The sequence below is a fragment of the Phocoena sinus genome, chromosome 1 (genome assembly GCF_008692025.1).
Source record: "Phocoena sinus isolate mPhoSin1 chromosome 1, mPhoSin1.pri, whole genome shotgun sequence".
Taxonomy (NCBI): Eukaryota; Metazoa; Chordata; class Mammalia; order Artiodactyla; family Phocoenidae; genus Phocoena; species Phocoena sinus.
The window spans coordinates 137,438,250-137,461,117 of NC_045763.1; the positions used below are offsets into that span (position 1 = coordinate 137,438,250).

Consider the following 22,868-nt stretch of genomic DNA (forward strand, 5'->3'; position numbering starts at 1 on the left):
CTAATTTTGGAATGTCATACCATCACCTCTGGATGCTCTTGGTCGCACAGACCAAACATGGCGCAATGTGCAGGAGAGTACACAAGGTGTGAATGCCAGGAGGAGGGGGACATCATGGAAGTTGGCTACCACATCGAGTATGACAAGAAGACTTGATCATTGGATTTAGCAACGTGGAGGTCATTGGTGACCTTAACAAAAGCCACAAAGAGAAATGTTTGATTACAGATGGTATGAGAAAGGATGGGAGGAGAGGAACTAAGGCAGTCAGTATACAGCTCTTTTGAAGTTTGCTGAAGAGGGAAGCAAAGAAAGGGGGTAACAGCTGGTGAAGAAAGTATTTTTTATAAGGTGAGAGAAATAGCACTATGTTTGTATGTTGATGGGAATAGTCCAACAGAGAGTGAAAAATTGTTGATGTATTATAGAAGAGAAAGAATTACTGGAGCATTGTCCTTGAGTAGGAGAGAGAGATAAGAGCTTGTGTCAAGGAAGAGTGGACTTTAGCTAGAAGCATGCTTGGTTCAGGAAGACAAACCACGTGGTAGGTGGGCAGATATGGTTATGGGAGTTTGTGGAGTTGTCTTTTTTAAAAAAAATTTTATTTATTTATTTTTATACAGCAGGTTCTTATTAGTTATCTATTTTATACATATTAGTGTATATATGTCAATCCCAATCTCCCAATTCATCCCACCATGGGGAGTTGTCTTCTGATCATTCCTTTTTCTTCAGTGAAGTGGGAAGCGAGGTCATCAGCTAGGCTGGCTAGATGGTATATATTTTTAAAAATTGCGGCTTTGATACCTTTGATGATGGTGGGTAACTATGGCTGCAGTTAAGGCACCTTCCTCACGATTCCTTTTGCTTGTGGTCAAAAGGTAGAACTTATGTTCTCATAACTTGTCCAGATGGTGGGGCATCTGCAAAGTCACGGTACTCTTTGCAAATTAACATAGAAACAAAGGTCTGTTTAACTCCAAATAAATAGTTTATGCTAAAACAGATAAAATCACCTACACATTCTTACATAGACAAGAGGTACCAGATCTCAAGAGTTTAAGAAAACAGTTACAGGGGAGAAATCTTAATATTGAGGCAATCCTTTTCATTAACCAATTTATTTTCTGGGAATCAGGAGAAGACTGGAGTCTCTTTATTTCAGGAGTAGAACATATCTGGTCAGCCTGCAGCCTGGTTGGAAAATATCTGTAGTCAACCTAGCGAATGACTGGCTGGGACTTCTAGGGTAGTTCAGAGCCCTGAAGATAGACAGGCTTTCTGTTTCAAGATGAGGGAATTATAGAGCTGACCAAATAGACTGCATAATGAAAAAGCACAGGGACTTGCTGGAGTTCTCAGAATGTCTCTGAAAGAAGCAGGAGCATCAACTAACCCCCACGCCCCCGCCGCAAGCTCCCAGCAGGGCTTACATGATCAAATCCTCTCCTCTTATTAGATCTCACTGGAATAAATAGTGGTTAGGACTCTGCCTTGGACCCCTAAGCAGACCAGCCTCCGGCCTGGGCCAAGTGACTTGGTCTCCTCTTGAGTCCACTAGGAAGGCTCTAGGAGGAGGGAGGACAGTGAGAGAAGCTTTTGAATGGACCACACCTGTGATGCTTAGAATCCAGCTTTTAAGACCTGGCACCCCTCCCTCTACCTTCTCCTCGTCCTCTTTCCCCCCTGCCTGGCTCCTCAGCCCTGCGACCTCCATGTGCAGACCTGAGCATGAGGTCAGTCCTTGCTCCTCTTGTCCTGTAGGCAATTCCCATGGGCGCCCTCCTGATTCCCCCAAAGCCCTCATCCCATTGGCTGGGGCAGAAAGTAACCTTGGAGATCCTGGATGCTCTCCTAGCAACCGTGCCAGAGCTGGTGGCCACCTCATTTTTGCAGAGACAGATGCTCCTGTAAGAGGAACAAATCAATTAGCCAGCCTGATGCTAATGTACTAATGCCACCTTTTCAAGCTGGTACATGTCTCAGTCGAGCTGCCTCTTCCTTCTATCCCTGCTCTGGCACTCAATTTTCCATTGTTGCGTCAACCCCCGGCTTCTGGAAGGTCCACGGACCACAGGATTCCTGCAGCAGGCTGATTCTTGACCTCTGTCTATTCTGAGGTCAGTTGTAAAATGAAGCTGCTGCCATCTCAACATCTGTGAAGACCACAGGCCCTACCCGGATGCTTCAGCTGACAGAGGGCAGCTTAATTCCCATTTCTCACGCAGTCTTTGGAGTGTGAGGAACAGCTATTCTTTTCCTCCCTATTTCCTGAAAAATAGGACAAAGCTGTGCTAAAACTTTAAATTAGATGATAACAACAACAACAACATTTTCCTCCGTACGCTTAATAGCTTAGAAAGTGCTTTCTCACATTTTATCTTATTTAATCCTCATAATAAGTCTATTGGAGGCCAGGACAATTATGTCCATTTTACAGATGAGAAAACTGAGGCCGAAAGAGGCTGCTGACTTGCTCAATGACATTAAGCTGGTAAATGACAAAGCTAGGAACAGAGGAAGGAGAAGATAAAAGGCCAGTAAAAGGTGATTCAAAGCAAAGGTAAATGCTGGAGGAAAGCCTCCTGGCAGCTGGAGCCAGGCAGCTTGGAGAGTGCTTTCTCTCCACAGACCTCGCTGAAGGAGAGTGGGGCTCCTGGAGCACCAGCACCTCTGTGCCTCCCCCACGCCTCAGCTGGATCACCTTTCACTGTGTCAGCTTTTCATTCTGTCTCATTTTCAGGAAAATGTCTTAGCAGCACTGCTGGACCTACTCTAGTATGTTTCTAAGGGGTTTCACTTCATCGCGCAAAACCAAGTACCTCTTTGAAGTCTGTAGCCCCATCTTTAAAAATCAGCCTTTTAGCTTGATCAAAGGGCAAAAAGCAATGGAGAACCAACTAGAAACGAATCCCTTCCTCCCCTTCACATGGTCCTGCTGTGCAAAAACAGCACTTCAGAAATTCTGTTTACACCAAGAGGACATACATGTTAGGAGAACCTCCTCTGCAGATTCTAGGTGAACCTTGATTCTTCAATGAGCCCCCTCAGCCCACATCCAAAATCGCTTAAAGATTTGTCCTCATATTGTGACCTTTCTGCTCTTCTGAAGTTGTGGGAGCTGACTCTTCCTGAAATATCCTGAATCAAAAAGTAATGGCTTTTAGGAAAGTTACAATTAGCTTTTCACTGGGAAGAAAGATCAAAGAGATGTATTTTTAAAGGAAAAGAGGTGGAAAAAGAAAAAAGAAGCAACTGAAAAATCTTGTCCTCTGAGTCAATTGAGAAAATTCTGAATTATTTTAGTGGAGAGCTCTTCCAACAGTAGACACATTGATTTTTGGCTTCTCTTCATTGTTTTTATGGCTGATTATATCCTCCTTTTCTAGATTGTCAGCATTGGGTAGAGGTGAATGAATTACTCTTCCTCACAGTTTATTGATTTCTGTGTTGATGCACATGGATTTCAGCTCAGGATAAGAGAGAGCATCCTAATAGAGCTGTCTAAAATTGGAAGAGTTGCCTTGGGAGCAGTGAGATCCCTATCAATACAGGTGTTCAAATATAGGCTGAGTGACTGTGCAGGGAATATTTAGGGCCGTCTCAAGTGATGACTGGGAGGGTAGCTTGGGTAATCCTTAATGTCCTCTGTCTCGTGTTCAACATTAAAACCCTGGATGACAATCGCTTTAGGTAGAGCCTGCATCTTGACCAGGACAATGTTTCCCACGTGGTGGTATGCTAGAGGATTTTCACTGGTGAAGAATTTACTATTAAAAACAGGAAAAATATAAAACGAGATACCACTCCATTCCTATTAGAATGGCCAAAATCCAGAACACTGACACCACCAAATGCTGGCGAGGATGTGGAGCAACAGGAACTCTTTTTTTTTTTTTTGCGGTGCGTGGGCCTCTCACTGTTGTGGCCTCTCGCGTTGCGGAGCACAGGCTCCGGACGTGCAGGCTCAGTGGCCATGGCTCACGGGCCCAGCCGCTCTGCGGCATGTGGGATCTTTCCGGACCGGGGCACGAACCCGTGTCCCCTGCATCGGCAGGCGGACTCTCAACCACTGCGCCACCAGGGAAGCCCGCAACAGGAACTCTTACTCGCTGCTGATAGGAATACAAAATGGTGCAGCCACTCTGGAAGATAGTTTGGCAGTTTCTTGCAAAACTAAACATACTATATGAGCCAACCGTCATGCTCACTGGTATTTACCCAAAGGAGTTGAAGACTTATCTCCATATAGAAACCTGCACACAGAAGTTTCTAGCAGCTTTATTCGTAATTGCCAAAACTCGGAAGCAGGATGTCCTACTGTGGGTGAATGGATAAACTGGAACATCAGACAATGGGATATTATTCAGTACTAGAAAGAAATGAACTGTCAAAGCATGAAGAGGCATGGAGGAAGCTTAAATGCATGTTACTAAGTGAAAGAAGCCAATCTGAAAAGACTACATACTATATGATTCCAACTATATGACATTCTGGAAAAGGCAAAACTATGGCGACAGTAAAAAGATCCATGGTTGCCAGCGGTCAAAAGGGTAAGAAGGGATGAATAGGCAGAGCACAGAGGATTTTTAAGGCAGCGAAAATACTCTTATGATACTATAATGCTGTATACCTGTCATTATACGTTTTGTCCAAACCTATAGAATGCAGGACAACTAGAATCAATCCTAATGTAAACTCTGGACTTTGGGTGATAATGATGCGTCATTGTAGGTTCATCAGTAGTAACAAATGTGCCGCTCTGGTGGGGAATGTTGACAATGGGGGAGGCTATGCATATGTGAGGGCAGGAGGTATGTAGGAACTCTTTGTGCCTTCCTCTCAATTTTGCTTTGAACCTTAAAACTGCTCTAAAAAGTCTTTTTAAAAAACTGAAAAAAAAAGTAAAAATAGAATCAGCACATCAAATCAAGATTTTATGGATATCATTGCCTAGGATGAAGCTAAGACAATCAATGCCATGGTAACCCACATTAAGACTGCACAAATTACAGGTGGGGTCCTAAGGCATGACCTTGAACATTTAAAACCTTCGTTGATGAATTTCAGCTCTAACTAGTCCAAAGGGTGAATTGTACAGATGATCTGGATAAATAATACAGAATTGTATGTACAGCATTTCTGTGCTGTATCTCAGTGCTCTTTTCAAGGGTCCATTGTGACACAGATTTGAATTTGCACAGCCACAAAACTCAGAAATGGTTTGCATTATTTCTAGAACCTTATTTGATTTCTGAATCCCCAGTCACTTTAATGGAGAGCAACTTGAATTTTCCAAAGTCATGTTTTTCCTTGGTTCTAGCCAGAGATTTTCTAGTTAGCTCAAGATTTATCATTCTTTTGATTAAATATACAGTTAACTAATATTCTGTCTCCTACCCCTTCTTTCCTGGAGCTTACATGGCCTGACATTGGTGTGGGGTATGTGGCCTGCGGGGCTGGCTGCAGACTGGCTGTGACTGGAGTGTAGGTGTCCTCCGGTGGGGGGGCACTGGTGTCACTGCATTAGCTGTTGGAGCCTCTGCGTGCCCTGCCATGCCTCTAGTCTCCTGTCTCTTCCTTGCCCGAACCTTGAGGCCCCTTCAGGACAGGGGCAAGATTCCCCCACTCCTCTCTGTGGGCAGGAGTGTGTGCTGAAGATGGGAAATCTTCAGAGATTCTCCTGCACCGCTTGGAGGACACACGAGCTTTAGGGGTGGGCTGGGGCCATCCCAGGCCCTCCCTCTGCCTCTCCTCTGTCCTGCCTTGCCTCTACTTTTCCTTGTGGCACGTTGAGCTCCTGTTGATCAGGAAACTTCTACTGGCTGTCTCTGCCCAGGGTTCCAGAGAGGAAGCAGGCACACTTACAGTATTATTGCTCTAATAGCTTCCAACTAGTATAGGCTCCTGGTCTCTTCCCCTGCTCTCTAGAGCCTATTCTCAATACCAGCCAAGTAGGATAGTATCATAGCTCTGCTTAAGACCCTCCGATGCTTCCCGTTTCACTCAGAGCAAAAGCAAAGTCCCTCCATGTTACCTCTCTCAGTTTATCTCTTGCTATATTCCTGCTCTAGCCACACTGGTCTCCTTCCTGCTCCTGGAATGTTCTAGGCCTGCTCCCTCTTTAGGGCCTTTGCACTGCCTTTTCTGTCTTTTCAGAGATCTGAATTGCTCACTCTTTTCCTTCCTTCAAGTTTGCTCAAATGTCACCTCTCCCAGAAGGCCTACCCTGACCAGGCTATTTAAATTGCAGCCCACCCCAACTCTCCCCACCCTGCACATGGCCGTCTCTTACCTAAGGTACAGTTCCCAGCTTAAATAAATATCCTGTCCTCCAAGCAGCCTCCCTGACTCCCCAGTGCCCTCTGTGGACTCCCAAAGCTTGTTATTCTTTTTCTCATGTAAGCACTTATCATAGTGTTGTGTCAGAATCTATTTACTGGTCTGTTTTTATCCCTGACGCCTAGCCCAATGTTTGGCACGTACTAGGTGCTCATTATACGTGTGTGGAAGAAATAAATGATTGGATGGATGAATGAATGACTCAGTTCATTAAAAAAAAAAAAAAGATTGTTGCAATAACTGGAAGGCTCGTAAAGCCTTCAGCATGGTGCCTGGCTCAAAAAGAGGGAATTTATAATTTGTATGATAAGGGAGGGCTTCTTGCCATGGAACTTCTGTATTGTCTAGAATTCAGCTAGTCCCAGAGAAAATGGCACTGATTTTTATACCGGAGAACTGTATAAAAATATCAGACTAAAATGTTTGGAAAATGTGCATTGGATGGAAGGGGCAGTGCCACGTTTCTACAGCATCAAGTCTTTCTTACACACGACTAGCAGAGGCCCCTCTTCTTGCCTCACCTCCTGTTATCACTGACTGGCTGTCATGCAGCCCAGCTCCCTGCAACACTGGCATCTTAGAATGTGCTAATGTATTTAAGTGATTTTCATTTTACCTCTAAGAGCCTGCTGCTGGGGGAACTCAAGTTTAAGGTGGGAAAAAGAGGTAGAAGAAAGGCGGGATAGACTATCTTGGAGCATGTGTCTGATGCCTAGATGGTCCAGCCTTTCTGGTGCTTCCCAATTTTGTATAATTATATTTTTTCCAGTATAGGTAACTATATGAGATGTTTCTTATACATAATTTTTCGAGTAAATCTTTTTTTTCAGACCAGTTTTAATTTTTGGATTGAAAAGTAAGGTTGCCATAATCATAGTGGATTTTCTGGGACAAAATTATGGTGAAGACAGGAATTTGGCAACAGCCAAAGGGCAGTATAAGGACCCTGGCAGCCGGAGGATGGGGTTATAAGGTGGCAAGAGAGAGCCTAGGGACCAGGAAAGGAGGTGGAAAGGTCCCAAGACTCATTTTGTCCATTTTTTTCCTTGTTTCATCCCAGAGCAGAGCTGTTACTTGATTTTTGTCAGGTGATGACACGATCACAACTGATGACTCACTTCCTCTTTTCCGTACCTCTGGGCAGTCCCAGAGCCTGCTCTGTGATGATCCTGCCTGGTGCTGCCTGGGGAGGCCTGGGACATTTCTGCCAAGAGTGTGCTCTGCCCCCGTGCCATGCTGTGCTTATTTAGAAAGTGCCACTGCCCATAGCTCTGCTTCTTCTGCACAGTCCTGCGTAAAGACATAGAGCCAGACCCGGGTGAGGGGCCAGGGAGAATCTGGCACAAACGTGCATGAACTTAACAACCCACGACACATAATGTATATGCAATCACGACACATACATGTATATGCAATCACGACACATACATGTATATGCAATCACGACACATACATGTATATGCAATCACGACACATACATGTATATGCAATCACGACACATACATGTATATGCAATCACGACACATAATGTATATGCAATCACGACACATAATGTATATGCAATCACGACACATACATGTATATGCAATCACGACACATAATGTATATGCAATCACGACACATACATGTATATGCAATCACGACACATACATGTATATGCAATCACGACACATACATGTATATGCAATCACGACACATACATGTATATGCAATCACGACACATACATGTATATGCAATCACGACACATAATGTATATGCAATCACGACACATAATGTATATGCAATCACGACACATAATGTATATGCAATCACGACACATACATGTATATGCAATCACGACACATACATGTATATGCAATCACGACACATACATGTATATGCAATCACGACACATAATGTATATGCAATCACGACACATACATGTATATGCAATCACGACACATAATGTATATGCAATCACGACACATAATGTATATGCAATCACGACACATACATGTATATGCAATCACGACACATAATGTATATGCAATCACGACACATACATGTATATGCAATCACGACACATAATGTATATGCAATCACGACACATAATGTATATGCAATCACGACACATACATGTATATGCAATCACGACACATAATGTATATGCAATCACGACACATAATGTATATGCAATCACGACACATACATGTATATGCAATCACGACACATAATGTATATGCAATCACGACACATAATGTATATGCAATCACGACACATACATGTATATGCAATCACGACACATAATGTATATGCAATCACGACACATAATGTATATGCAATCACGACACATAATGTATATGCAATCACGACACATACATGTATATGCAATCACGACACATAATGTATATGCAATCACGACACATAATGTATATGCAATCACGACACATAATGTATATGCAATCACGACACATAATGTATATGCAATCACGACACATACATGTATATGCAATCACGACACATACATGTATATGCAATCACGACACATAATGTATATGCAATCACGACACATAATGTATATGCAATCACGACACATACATGTATATGCAATCACGACACATAATGTATATGCAATCACGACACATAATGTATATGCAATCACGACACATACATGTATATGCAATCACGACACATACATGTATATGCAATCACGACACATACATGTATATGCAATCACGACACATACATGTATATGCAATCACGACACATAATGTATATGCAATCACGACACATAATGTATATGCAATCACGACACATACATGTATATGCAATCACGACACATAATGTATGTGCAATCACGACACATAATGTATATGCAATCACGACACATACATGTATATGCAATCACGACACATAATGTATATGCAATCACGACACATAATGTATATGCAATCACGACACATAATGTATATGCAATCACGACACATAATGTATATGCAATCACGACACATAATGTATATGCAATCACGACACATACATGTATATGCAATCACGACACATAATGTATATGCAATCACGACACATAATGTATATGCAATCACGACACATAATGTATATGCAATCACGACACATAATGTATATGCAATCACGACACATACATGTATATGCAATCACGACACATACATGTATATGCAATCACGACACATAATGTATATGCAATCACGACACATAATGTATATGCAATCACGACACATACATGTATATGCAATCACGACACATAATGTATGTGCAATCACGACACATAATGTATATGCAATCACGACACATACATGTATATGCAATCACGACACATAATGTATATGCAATCACGACACATACATGTATGTGCAATCACGACACATAATGTATATGCAATCACGACACATACATGTATGTGCAATCACGACATAATGTATATGCAATCACGACACATACATGTATATGCAATCACGACACATAATGTATATGCAATCACGACACATAATGTATGTGCAATCACGACACATACATGTATATGCAATCACGACACATACATGTATGTGCAATCACGACACATACATGTATATGCAATCACGACACATAATGTATGTGCAATCACGACACATACATGTATGTGCAATCACGACACATAATGTATATGCAATCACGACACATAATGTATATGCAATCACGACACATAATGTATATGCAATCACGACACATACATGTATGTGCAATCACGACACATAATGTATGTGCAATCACGACACATAATGTATATGCAATCACGACACATACATGTATATGCAATCACGACACATAATGTATATGCAATCACGACACATAATGTATATGCAATCACGACACATAATGTATATGCAATCACGACACATACATGTATGTGCAATCACGACACATAATGTATGTGCAATCACGACACATAATGTATGTGCAATCACGACACATAATGTATATGCAATCACGACACATAATGTATATGCAATCACGACACATAATGTATATGCAATCACGACACATACATGTATATGCAATCACGACACATAATGTATATGCAATCACGACACATAATGTATATGCAATCACGACACATAATGTATATGCAATCACGACACATACATGTATGTGCAATCACGACACATACATGTATATGCAATCACGACACATAATGTATATGCAATCACGACACATACATGTATATGCAATCACGACACATAATGTATATGCAATCACGACACATAATGTATATGCAATCACGACACATACATGTATATGCAATCACGACACATAATGTATATGCAATCACGACACATACATGTATATGCAATCACGACACATAATGTATATGCAATCACGACACATACATGTATATGCAATCACGACACATACATGTATATGCAATCACGACACATAATGTATATGCACATAGTCACGACACATAATGTATATGCAGTCACGACACATACATGTATATGCACTCACGACACATAATGTATATGCAGTCACGACACATAATGTATATGCAGTCACGACACATACATGTATATGCAGTCACGACACATAATGTATATGCAGTCACGACACATAATGTATATGCAGTCACGACACATAATGTATATGCAGTCACGACACATACATGTATATGCAGTCACGACACATAATGTATATGCAGTCACGACACATAATGTATATGCAGTCACGACACATACATGTATATGCAGTCACGACACATAATGTATATGCAATCACGACACATAATGTATATGCAATCACGACACATAATGTATATGCAATCACGACACATACTGTATATGCAATCACGACATAATTTATATGCAATCACGACACATACATGTATATGCAATCACGACACATAATGTATATGCAATCACGACACATAATGTATATGCAATCACGACACATAATGTATATGCAATCACGACACATAATGTATATGCAATCACGACATAATTTATATGCAATCACGACACATACATGTATATGCAATCACGACACATAATGTATATGCAATCACGACACATAATGTATATGCAATCACGACACATAATGTATATGCAATCACGACACATACATGTATCTGCAATCACGACACATACATGTATCTGCAATCACGACACATACATGTATCTGCAATCACGACACATACATGTATCTGCAATCACGACACATAATGTATATGCAATCACGACACATAATGTATATGCAATCACGACACATAATGTATATGCAATCACGACACATAATGTATATGCAATCACGACACATAATGTATATGCAATCACGACACATAATGTATATGCAATCACGACACATAATGTATATGCAATCACGACACATACATGTATATGCAATCACGACACATACATGTATATGCAATCACGACACATAATGTATATGCAATCACGACACATACATGTATATGCAATCACGGCACATAATGTATATGCAATCACGGCACATAATGTATATGCAATCACGACACATACATGTATATGCAATCACGACACATACATGTATATGCAATCACGACACATAATGTATATGCAATCACGACACATAATGTATATGCAATCACGACACATACATGTATATGCAATCACGACACATACATGTATATGCAATCACGACACATACATGTATATGCAATCACGACACATAATGTATATGCAATCACGACACATACATGTATATGCAATCACGACACATACATGTATATGCAATCACGACACATACATGTATATGCAATCACGACACATACATGTATATGCAATCACGACACATAATGTATATGCAATCACGACACATAATGTATATGCAATCACGACACATACATGTATATGCAATCACGACACATAATGTATATGCACTCACGACACATAATGTATATGCAGTCACGACACATACATGTATATGCAGTCACGACACATACATGTATATGCAGTCACGACACATAATGTATATGCAGTCACGACACATAATGTATATGCAGTCACGACACATAATGTATATGCAGTCACGACACATACTGTATATGCAGTCACGACACATAATGTATATGCAGTCACGACACATAATGTATATGCAGTCACGACACATAATGTATATGCAGTCACGACACATAATGTATATGCAGTCACGACACATACATGTATATGCAGTCACGACACATACATGTATATGCAGTCACGACACATAATGTATATGCAGTCACGACACATACATGTATATGCAGTCACGACACATAATGTATATGCAGTCACGACACATAATGTATATGCAGTCACGACACATACTGTATATGCAGTCACGACACATACTGTATATGCAGTCACGACACATAATGTATATGCAGTCACGACACATAATGTATATGCAGTCACGACACATAATGTATATGCAGTCACGACACATAATGTATATGCAATCACGACACATACATGTATATGCAATCACGACACATACATGTATATGCAATCACGACACATAGATGTATATGCAATCACGACACATAGATGTATATGCAATCACGACACATAATGTATATGCAATCACGACACATACATGTATATGCAATCACGACACATAATGTATATGCAATCACGACACATAATGTATATGCAATCACGACACATAATGTATATGCAATCACGACACATAATGTATATGCAATCACGACACATACATGTATATGCAATCACGACACATACATGTATATGCAATCACCAAAACATGCAGACGGCCTGGGGATAGGCCCATGTGAGGTCTGCTCCACTTGCAAAGTACAGCTGCCCAGAGAGACACTGGGGGAGGAATCTGATATTGAAGTCCAGATTCAGTGTTTACTGGTGATGTGACCTTGGGTGAGTTTCCATTATTCAATGAGAATAGTAATAATTCTTACCTTATACGGTGGTTAATAAACATGCATTTCTGGCTCTGCGTAAGTGTTCAATAAGTGAAAGTTATTGTCATAAAGCATTATTACTGTTGTATTATTACTGTCATTAGAGCCAGGGCAATGAAGTGGATGACGACAGGGCATTTGGAGTCAGTCAGACATGTGTTAGAGGCCATACCATTTAATGACTATGTAACCCTAACCTTGCAGTATTACGTAACCCTTTGAAGTCTCAGTTTTCTCACAAAAATTAAATGAAATCTTAAAGGATCTATTGCATGAATGGCCCTTAATACAGTATCCAGCATAAAATAAAATAAAATAAATAAAATAAAAATCCAATAAATATTAACCATTGTATTTATTGATATTTATCATGATGACAGTGTCCACTAGGACCACTAAATATTTTTCTACTACACTTAATTGCAATAAGTCCTTTCCACGTAATTCAGTTCCCTTCCCCACCTAAAACTTACTGCTTGCTCAGTTGAATTTAACTTTATTCCGTTTAAGTTGAGTCATTTCCCCATTATACCAGGGAATCTTAGAATTAGAATCTCACTCTCAAGAATTTTATGCAAGACTGAAGTCCCAGTGTCTATGTATAAAAGATGAACTACAACCAGAAAACATGTAGAGGAGCATGAGGTGACTTTCGCCCTGCTGTGACCAAAACAATTCAGTGGTCTTGCAGGCTCGTGGAACAGTTAACATCTTATCATTGTACGGGTGGTTACGGGGCTTCTACAGTTAGTAAGCCTTAGGATGCAAGTGACAGAAAATCTAACTCAGATGCATGGGCTGCAGCCATCAGGCAGGAGCTGTGATGCCTCATCTTGCTAGTGGTCTAGAGGTGGGTGGCTTCCAGGCTGACAGAATCTGGTGACTCCATTCCTGTGGCCTGCCCTCCTCCATGTGGCAGCTTTGTCCTCAGGTTGGCAGTGAGGTGGTGGCAGCAGTTCCATGGTTCACATCTGTGTAGGGCACTGTCCAGAGGCAATTCCCTTAAAAGCTTTCCTTAAAAGCCGGGAGAATTCTCTCCACAGCCCCAGTAAGCTTGTCTTCTTCCTTCGTTGGCCTTAAGTAAGTCACGTGCCCTCCCCTTAACTAGTCACTGGCAAAGGGTTAGGGTTACCTTGACTGGCATAGACTAACTAGAACCCACCCTGGTGCTGGAGCCCATTGCCCAGGTTGAATAGAGACTGCATGAGGGTGGGGCATGGAAGGATCTGGAAGATTAACCACAATGCCCACTACAGTTTTTCTTTTTAGCTTGTTGTCGGTGCGCAGGCACTTTCAGCGTGGCTGTAATTGTTGGTCTAATCTCACAAGTGCCCTGTGTCCTAGTGCACAACTCCAGGGGCCACCAGTCTGAGCTGCGCACCTGGTTTTGCCGACATTGTGCATTGTGCGTGTGTATTGAGCATAAAATCCTTCACGTCATGTTATCCCTGGAAACGCAAATTTTGTTCTCAATGAATTCTTTGGCTTAAAAAACAAGTTAATTATAATATCATTATTAATAATTATGTGGCAAAATATACAGTAAGTGACCGGAAGGAAAAAAGCATAAATGAACAGTGCAGAGAGTGTAGAGATGAAGGTGGGATGAAGGAAAGAGTGTCAAAGCTCTCAGAGGCCAGATACGCTTGGAAGGCATCAGTTCATCCTTCTGTTTCCGTCAGCGCCTAAGCATCCAGCTCAGAAGCCATGACTTTGCACTTGCTGGCAGGCTTCACTGTCACTTCCCATGTGTCTGACCACAGCTGAGTGGGTGGCCGGACAAAGGCTGGGTTCTGAGACAGGTCTGACATCGGGGGGCCTGACCCCTGGGAGGGGCCAGCACTGGCAGACAGATGGGGCAGAGCTCAGCATCTGGAAGGGACAGCCACCACCACAGGGGCTCACAGCTGGCCAAAATGCAAGGCCTTGAGGGCTGTAGGCCTGTCCTTCTTCCTGGGGCCACACTGTGGAAGCCTTGAATGCAGACTCGGGGCTCTGTGCTTATTTCTCTGGGTGGGTGGTGATTCAGACCGGCTCTCTCAGTGCAAACCATGCTCCCTGCTTAAATCCGCAGAGTGAGGGACTGCTCCTGGGCTAGTGCCTCTGAGAGCCTGTAACGAAATTGGAATCCTGCTCAGAGAAGAGATGCCGTTTGGCTGCACAAATAGTGCTGACTCCCACCCCAAACTCTGCTGTGGCAGTAACTTACTCCTCATTACAAGACAGCTTCCAGGGAAATCAGCTCAAGTCGTCTTGGTCTCTGTGGGCAGGAGGGATATTATTAGGCGCTAGCTGGAGACCCACAGTGCTCCTGGAATTGACACTTGACAAGTGTTTGACGGAAACAAGGGTACTGGAGGAGTTTTTGCAGCACTTTGGATTCAGCTGTCCAAGCCTGATGCTGCAGTGGCTTGGCCACATACCTTTCAGGGAATACGTGTGGTCTCCTGGAAGCCCCCCAGCCCTTCTCCATCCCAGGCTAGACAACTGTGGCATCTCAACTCTGTTTCTGCAAGTCCAAGGGGTTGTGGCATTTGCTTTCTTTCCAGCTGTCATCATAACTGACTCCTTCCAGATCCTATCCAAAGAACAGTATTCTGTCCTTAGATTTCTACTTCCCTTAAAATCTTCAGAAAACATATGCATTCCTTTTTAGCTTTGTCTGTCTGTTTATGTCTGGGTGCCTTAGGGAAGTAGAAGGAGTGACAGAAGTAACAAACCCTGGAAAAGTCACAAATGCTCAAGGAATTTTAAGATACTCCTGTGGAAGTAATTTTTGGTCTACATTCCAAAGTAGTTGTGTTTAAAAAAAAAAGTAAGAAAAAAAAAAAGTGCCTGTACTGGGCCTCACCCCTTGGGTTTCTTTCTGGATTCTTTCTGTGGTACCGTAAAGAATTTTCAGTGCCTTTATCACTCCCCAGCACATAGTAGGTGCTCAATAAATGTTTGTTGAATGAATCTATGGGCATTTCTATGGGCACAGGGGTGTATTAAGTCTCCCCTCCCATGTTAAAGCATCTCCCTTCCCTTCTCCAAGTCAGGCAGGTCCTGGAGAGATTGTAAGCAGTTCTTAAAGCAGAACAGTAAAGGCGAATATTCAAGCAGATTGGAAAGTTGCAAGCAAAAGCCCCTTAAACCCACTCCTACCCACTCAAATGTAGTTGTAAGGATCTCTGCAGAAGCCAGATCTTTAAGAGGACTAATTTACCACAATAGCAAAATTATGGTATGGGAAATTGCGGAGTGTCTTTCTTTCTCCCTACGTTCCTTCCCTCCTCTCCCCCCACCCCCGTTCCTTCCTTTTATAAATCTTTATTGAATGCTTACAGCGCTGGGTGCCAGGGATACAGCGGTGGATAAAGTCGTTGTGGCCTCTGCCTCTATGTAGCTTGAAGACCAGTGTGTGTGTGAGGGGGCGTGGTCATTCATCAAAGGACTGTAAAGATAGATGTGTCTGTGGTATGAGCCTGCTGCATAATTGATTAGGACCCACCAACACTTGGCACTGTTGAGGTCTTGTTTTCGGAATCATCAGGATCCTTTGGTGAATTGATTGTCACACCCCTTAGGGTTTCTCCTTTTCCTTTTGTGTAAAATATGTCTGTTTATCTCTCTCTGTGCACATTATGATGTGGCTGATTTTCAGCAATTGATTAATACTTCATTGGATTGGCCAATATTCCATGTATTTGACATACTTGTGAGCATTTGCGTTTCGATTCGCTTGTGTGGTTATATCACAATGCAAGTAGCGATAGTGTGACGCAGACGATCAATACTGTTTTCTCCTCCCTGTCCTTGGCACTCAGGTAGACAGCATTTCTGCTGTTCTTCGGCTGAGGAGGGCCAGGAGACAGTTCTGGCTAATGCAAGAGGGGAGAAGTGCTATCCATCGCTTCCAGGTCTGGCCTCAAGACCTTTTGCAATGTCCCCCAAGTGCTTTTTCTTTTTCTTTTTCTTTGTCTCCAGGCTGGAGAGAAAAAGTCTAATGGAGGACTGAGGCTCTAGGCTCAGGTGTTAGCTGCCTGTTTTTGTAAATAAAGTTTTATTGAAACAGCCACATTCGTTTGCCTATGTATCATCTATGGCTGCTTTTACACTACAAAGGCAGCAGTGAGTATCCGCAGCTGAAACTCACGACCTGCCAAGCCTGAAATATTTACTTTCCAGACCTTTAATAAAAAAAATGCCATCCTTAGGGGATGACAGAGCCCCTGAATGAAATAAATCTGGGTCCCAGAATGACACCACGGAGCAGAGTCTCTCTTTTTCATCTTCTAGGCCAACTCGCATTATTAGACTATGACATGAGAGAGAAAGAAACCTTTACTGTATTAAACCACAGACATTTTGGTGTTGTTACTAGCATTACTTACGCTAATAAAGTGTCATTTGCATAATAAAAAATGAGAGCTAACATTTATTGGGCGTTTCTACCAGGTACTGTTCTACGTGTTTATATATTCAGTTCCCAAAACAACCTTATGAAGTATCTACTCTTAGTGACATCTTAAAAATGAGGAAATGAAAGACTATGTCATTTGCCCAGGAATTCATTTGGTCAGAGGGGAGCTGGGATTCATACGCAGGCAGCTTGGTTTCAGCATGCTAACTCCTAGACTCTCTTCTTTGCTCCATATTTACATAATTCCCATCTCCAAGTTCTTTCCCAGGGGCTATCTTATTTGATTCTCACCACAGACTTCTGTAAGACAGGTTATATGATTATCCATGACAATATATTATATAATTATAGAATATATTTATTATTAACTGTTGTATAATGTAACATAAATTACATAATGATTATTATTATCATTGTTCGGGAGAGGAAACTGACCTAGCAATCTTGCTTGACTAGCAAATGGCAGAACTATACCCCGAGCCCCGAGCTGCTGACACCAAATCGAGGCTCTTTTCCCTCCTTCAGTGCAGCAGACGTAGCGATCACTCCATGTTTGAAGTCGTGTGTTTTCCTTGGGTCTTGGTTTCCGTTCAAAATGCACCAGCTGTCAAATGCTGTTGGACATTAGCCCATCCTTGAACAGTCACCATAACAACACAGACATATGGAGAGGGATGTGGGAGGGGCAAAAACTGACGCCAGTCGAGGGGAGAATGGAGTTTTGCAGGGAGTGTGGGTGGGTCAAGGAACTCATCTTGGATGTTTTTTGGTCCCTTCACTTCATGATGTAGATTGAAAATGGGTGAAAGGAACACTGTCCTACCTACCGGGCCTTTAACCTCCTAATTCATTACTTCTTACCAACTCAGCACAACCTCTCAGGACTATAGGCTGCTTTTAGGACACTGTTTCTCAAGACGTGATTCCTGGGGGTGGCGGGGGTAGGGTGGTGCTTATTAAGATTGCAGATTCCTGAGCCCACCCAAGACCTATTGCATGAGGATCTCTGGAGGGAGGTCCCAGGAATCTTCTGTTGTAAAACCAGCAATGGAGATGATTCTGAGGTTCACTAAAGCCTGAGAACCACAACCTTGGGAGGTTACAGCAAATGAACTAACCCAGCTTTTACTCCTCCTTTGTAGTCAGGTAACAAGCTGGCTCAGATAAGAATCCCTAGATGAATAGTTATCACTATACCAGGAATGTTCCTCTCTGAGCAGGTGGGTGAAGATGAAGAGTAGATATTCCTTGCCTTTTCTTTCACTGGGCAGGAAGCCCATTCATTGTGTCAGTTCTCTTCTGTAGAGCATCATTTTTAGAAAAGAACTCAGAACGGTATCTCAATTGTGTAGTATCTTATTTTGAAAAGTGTTGTCCTCTTGGGATTGTTCATTTCTTACAGTTGGGATGGGGACCTTTCTGCCCTCTTCCTGCCCAGGGCAGACAAAGGGCACAGGGCTGGGATATGTCAGGTCCAGCTCAGGCACATATGTGTGCCCACCACTCACCTTTTACTGCCTGTCAGTCCCATTTCTGCTCACTGTCTCCCAACCCATGCTGCTGGGTGGTGTGTTCCATGGTGATTTCTTCCTCCTTGCTGAACTCAAAACTTTCAGGGTATAAAGGCAGTACCTTCATAAGAACATTGTGACTTCCTAGTGTATCCATTTCTCAGAAGGTGGCTGGAAGATGCACATGTTCTGGAAGAATTAGAAAGTGAGGGGTGAGGGTGGGATGGGCATGAACCCAATGAGAGGAAGATGCATGTCTTCAACATGGCAGACTCACCTGCTGGGCCTGAGAGGCCAAGGGGATGCCTGGGCCGTTATTACTAAAGCAATCAAAAATAGATGAATAAAATTAAAACTCTTGATAGGATATAAAGGGAAAGATGGTGCAAAGAACATAATGTTCCTTTGTGGAGGAAGATCTCGACTTCGGCTCTGAGGGGAGAGAGGGGAGAAGGTTTCAGAGGCAGGCCGGAGTGTGACTACTGGCTCTAGCATCTTTGGCAGTGCAGGGTACTTGGGGGTAGGGGTGGAAAGGAGAACACTTACCCTGCTACCCCATGTGGCCTGACAAGCAAAGGAAGAGTTTTCAATGGAGCTGCTGGATTGCAAATGTGTCACTAAGCCCTCTTCCTCCTCAGGACCCCTATAATTTAAGATCCCATCCCCTGCGCGTTAGCCAAAAAAAAAGCAACAAAGAAAGAGAAGAGAGGTAAGTGGAAAGCAACGTTAGAGGAATAAGACAGGTGCCCTCGGGGCTTTCATGAGCTCATTCTTAGGTCAGTATCTCAGAGCAGCGGGACCTGTTTTCCTTACCCTAGGGACTGGGGCTGGGGCCCACAGGACGGCAACTTTGCCCTCAGGAAGCTTCTTACTTGGTGTGTCCACCCTTGATTCTGTTTTGTGGATCTCCATCCTCTCTTTTTGCCTGCTGCTCTGTAGAACCTGCTCCTGTGGGCACAGACTGAGTGACAATGATGGTGTCCAAGAGGTGCACTTGAAAGGGCAAAGTTTACAGAAGTTTATAAGTCAAGTTTTATCGGAACACAGTCAAACATTCATTTACATATTGTCTGGTTGCTTTCAGGCTACAACAGCAGAATCTGAGTATTTGCAACAAAGATCGCATGGCCTGCGAAGTCTAAAATATTTTACTATCTGGTCCTTTACAGACAAAGTTTGCCTGTCCCTCTAGATCTAGAGATCTCGCACTGGCTTTAAGTGCTTAGCCCCGAAGTGACGTGCATACTCCACTCACAACTCACCAGGCAGCACGGTCACTTGACCCTGCTCAACCATAGGGGGCCGGAAGTGCATCCTATTATATCCTAACCAGACTCTTGGGCCAACAGTACCAATGACCACCACAGCAATCTACTATGTGTTGAACTCAGTACTAGGGGCTGGATATGGAAAGATAAGACAAAATCCCTGATCTCAAGGAACTCAAGGAATGCCAGAATTGGGGGGTTGGGGGAAATCTAAGTATAGAGTAGATTCAAATGTCCTTCCCTGGAAGATGTAGACTGTGTCTTGTCTAAATTGCCTGAGATGAAAGATGTTTTCTCAGCTTGATGATAGCCAGACCTGGGGACTGGCCAGCTTGGCAGGCAGTGGGAGCGACAGATTCCCCTGATGAACATTTATATCAATAATAGAAGGGTTGTTTAACAGGAATTCTTAAAGGAAAGATGAGATAATTTCATGTTTTGATATTTGTAAAATTGATTCAGTTGAAGCGGGAGCGCTGTGGTGCATATTATTGCTGCTGTAATTTTGGCAAAGATGTGACTCAACTTGGCAGAGTGTCTGGGAAGGGGAAATCCAGGAGGGAGGGAGAGGGTGGGCCAGGAAGCGGAGACAAGGAGCCAGGTCCTGGTGGCCTTGGTGGGAGCTGAGAGGGTGGCCCAGGAGCCTCTGCCATAGGGCGACATGAGGAAGAGGAGGCTGCAGGCCGCAGAACCTGAGACTGCTTGGTTTTCTGGCGGTGCTGAAGCTTGCGGAGCGAGTGGGAGCTGCCCGGGAGGGGTGCGTGCGTGTGTGTGGTGGAGGAGAGACATTTAAACATTGTAGGAATGAAGGATAAATTTAAAATCCATCAAGCAGAGTTGAGACAGAATGACAACGTGAGGAACATGAGTCACTCTTTCTAGGGACCCACCCAACCGCGTGCAGGATTGGAAATTATTTTCTCCTTTTCTCCTCCCTACCAAGCTCCCTCCCCTGGCCCTGTCCTCTTGACCCAGCTTGGTGGCTGAGTATCTAGCGCCGACCAGCACATTCCCAGGGCCTCCAGCCCAGTATTCCCAAGATGTTTGCTGGTAGGGCTGGGTCGACCAGTCCAGGTGCTAGAAATGCAGGAGGAGACAAATAAAGAAGTTATCTCCCACCCTCTCTCCAGGGAGGTCAGGGTCTATTTAATGTTTGCGTCAGGCTTGATCACCTATGCGCCAAGGTCATCCTTCCTTTTTCTTTTCTACCTGCTTCCTTAGTGTAATGAGGAGGGGACTGGAGAGGCAGCTAGGGATTCTGCTTCATGGGGTAGAAGCAGTGTGATCAATACGGTGGAAAAACTATGAGCTAAATTTGAAACCTGAGCCCCCGCCCAGCTCTGACTTTTATTGCTAAGTGTGACCCTGGGCAAGACTGTCTGCCTCTTTGGACCTCAGTTCCCTCACCTGTAAAATGATATGGCTCAACCGTTAAGATTCCTGCCCGTTTTAATATTCTTTGTTTTTGTGACTTGCGATTTGATAGGCAGTCCAGACTGGGGAAGGTGGGGCGGGGTCTGGAGGGCAGCGTTCTGGGAAGATGCCTCCCCTGGGGGCTCAGCATAGCCCTCAATTCGTAGTGGGTGCTCACTAAGCCCTGTACGAGTGATTTGGATGCCAGGGTTCCTCCCAGCGTGTAGAGCAAATGGCACTTCTTGGAGCCAAGGGGGCATGTGTGTGCCACTTGTGTCACTAGGGGCGTGGTTTGGAACATGGATGGGAGGAGGCTGGGAATTCAGGTGTTGGGCTCTTGGCTGGGAGGGAGACAGTCGGTAGAGATCTGGAAAAGGTGCTAAGTTCAAGTCAGGACTGTCCCCCAGACCTCGGACTTGCTATGGGAACTCTTCCTGAATCCTTCAGTTTCCCTAAATCCTCTCTGCGCATGCTCTCCCCTTTGCCTGTAATCCTCTCCCTTTCCTCGCCGGGCAGGCTCTGCGTAAACCCAGACTGAGGGTCCCTTCCTCCACAAAGCCTTCAAGTGGACTGGGGGGCCCCTCCTATGAGCTCACGTAGCGATCAATCCTAGCACATCGCGTTGTGTGGTCAAATTCACGTTCTTCCTCTTTCTCCCACAAGGAGGATGTGGACTACATCCAGCTCATCTTGGCGTGCCCAGCGGCTGGCACGTGGTAAGCCCTCAGTTAACGTTGATTGAATGAGTGCATCTTTCAGAGGCAAATCCGGCCACATCCTCCTTGGCATGGAAAAGGAGAATGAGGCTCAACGGAGCCCGCCGAGGCACCTGATTCCACACACGCTCCCCAGATCCTGCGCGAATGAGCATAAGGAAAGGAGGAAGGAACCCGCGTACGGGACCCAGTTCTCCCGAACAGCCTGCCTGTGGCAGTCCTGCGGGAGACAGTGTGAGAGTTAGGGCAGCGGGTGGTGGGTAGGACTTCCC

The 22,868-nt window shown here is 43.5% G+C and overlaps 1 protein-coding gene across 1 annotated transcript in view; it reads left to right on the forward strand.

Annotated features, from left to right (window-relative positions):
- LOC116739114 (antizyme inhibitor 1-like) overlaps positions 1 to 22,600 on the forward strand; it is a 142,662-nt gene extending 120,062 nt beyond the window's left edge. The window contains 1 exon segment of the mRNA XM_032603268.1: positions 22,544 to 22,600. Within this exon segment, the coding sequence (XP_032459159.1) occupies positions 22,544 to 22,600 (57 nt within the window).
- The last annotated feature ends 268 nt before the right edge of the window (positions 22,601 to 22,868 follow it).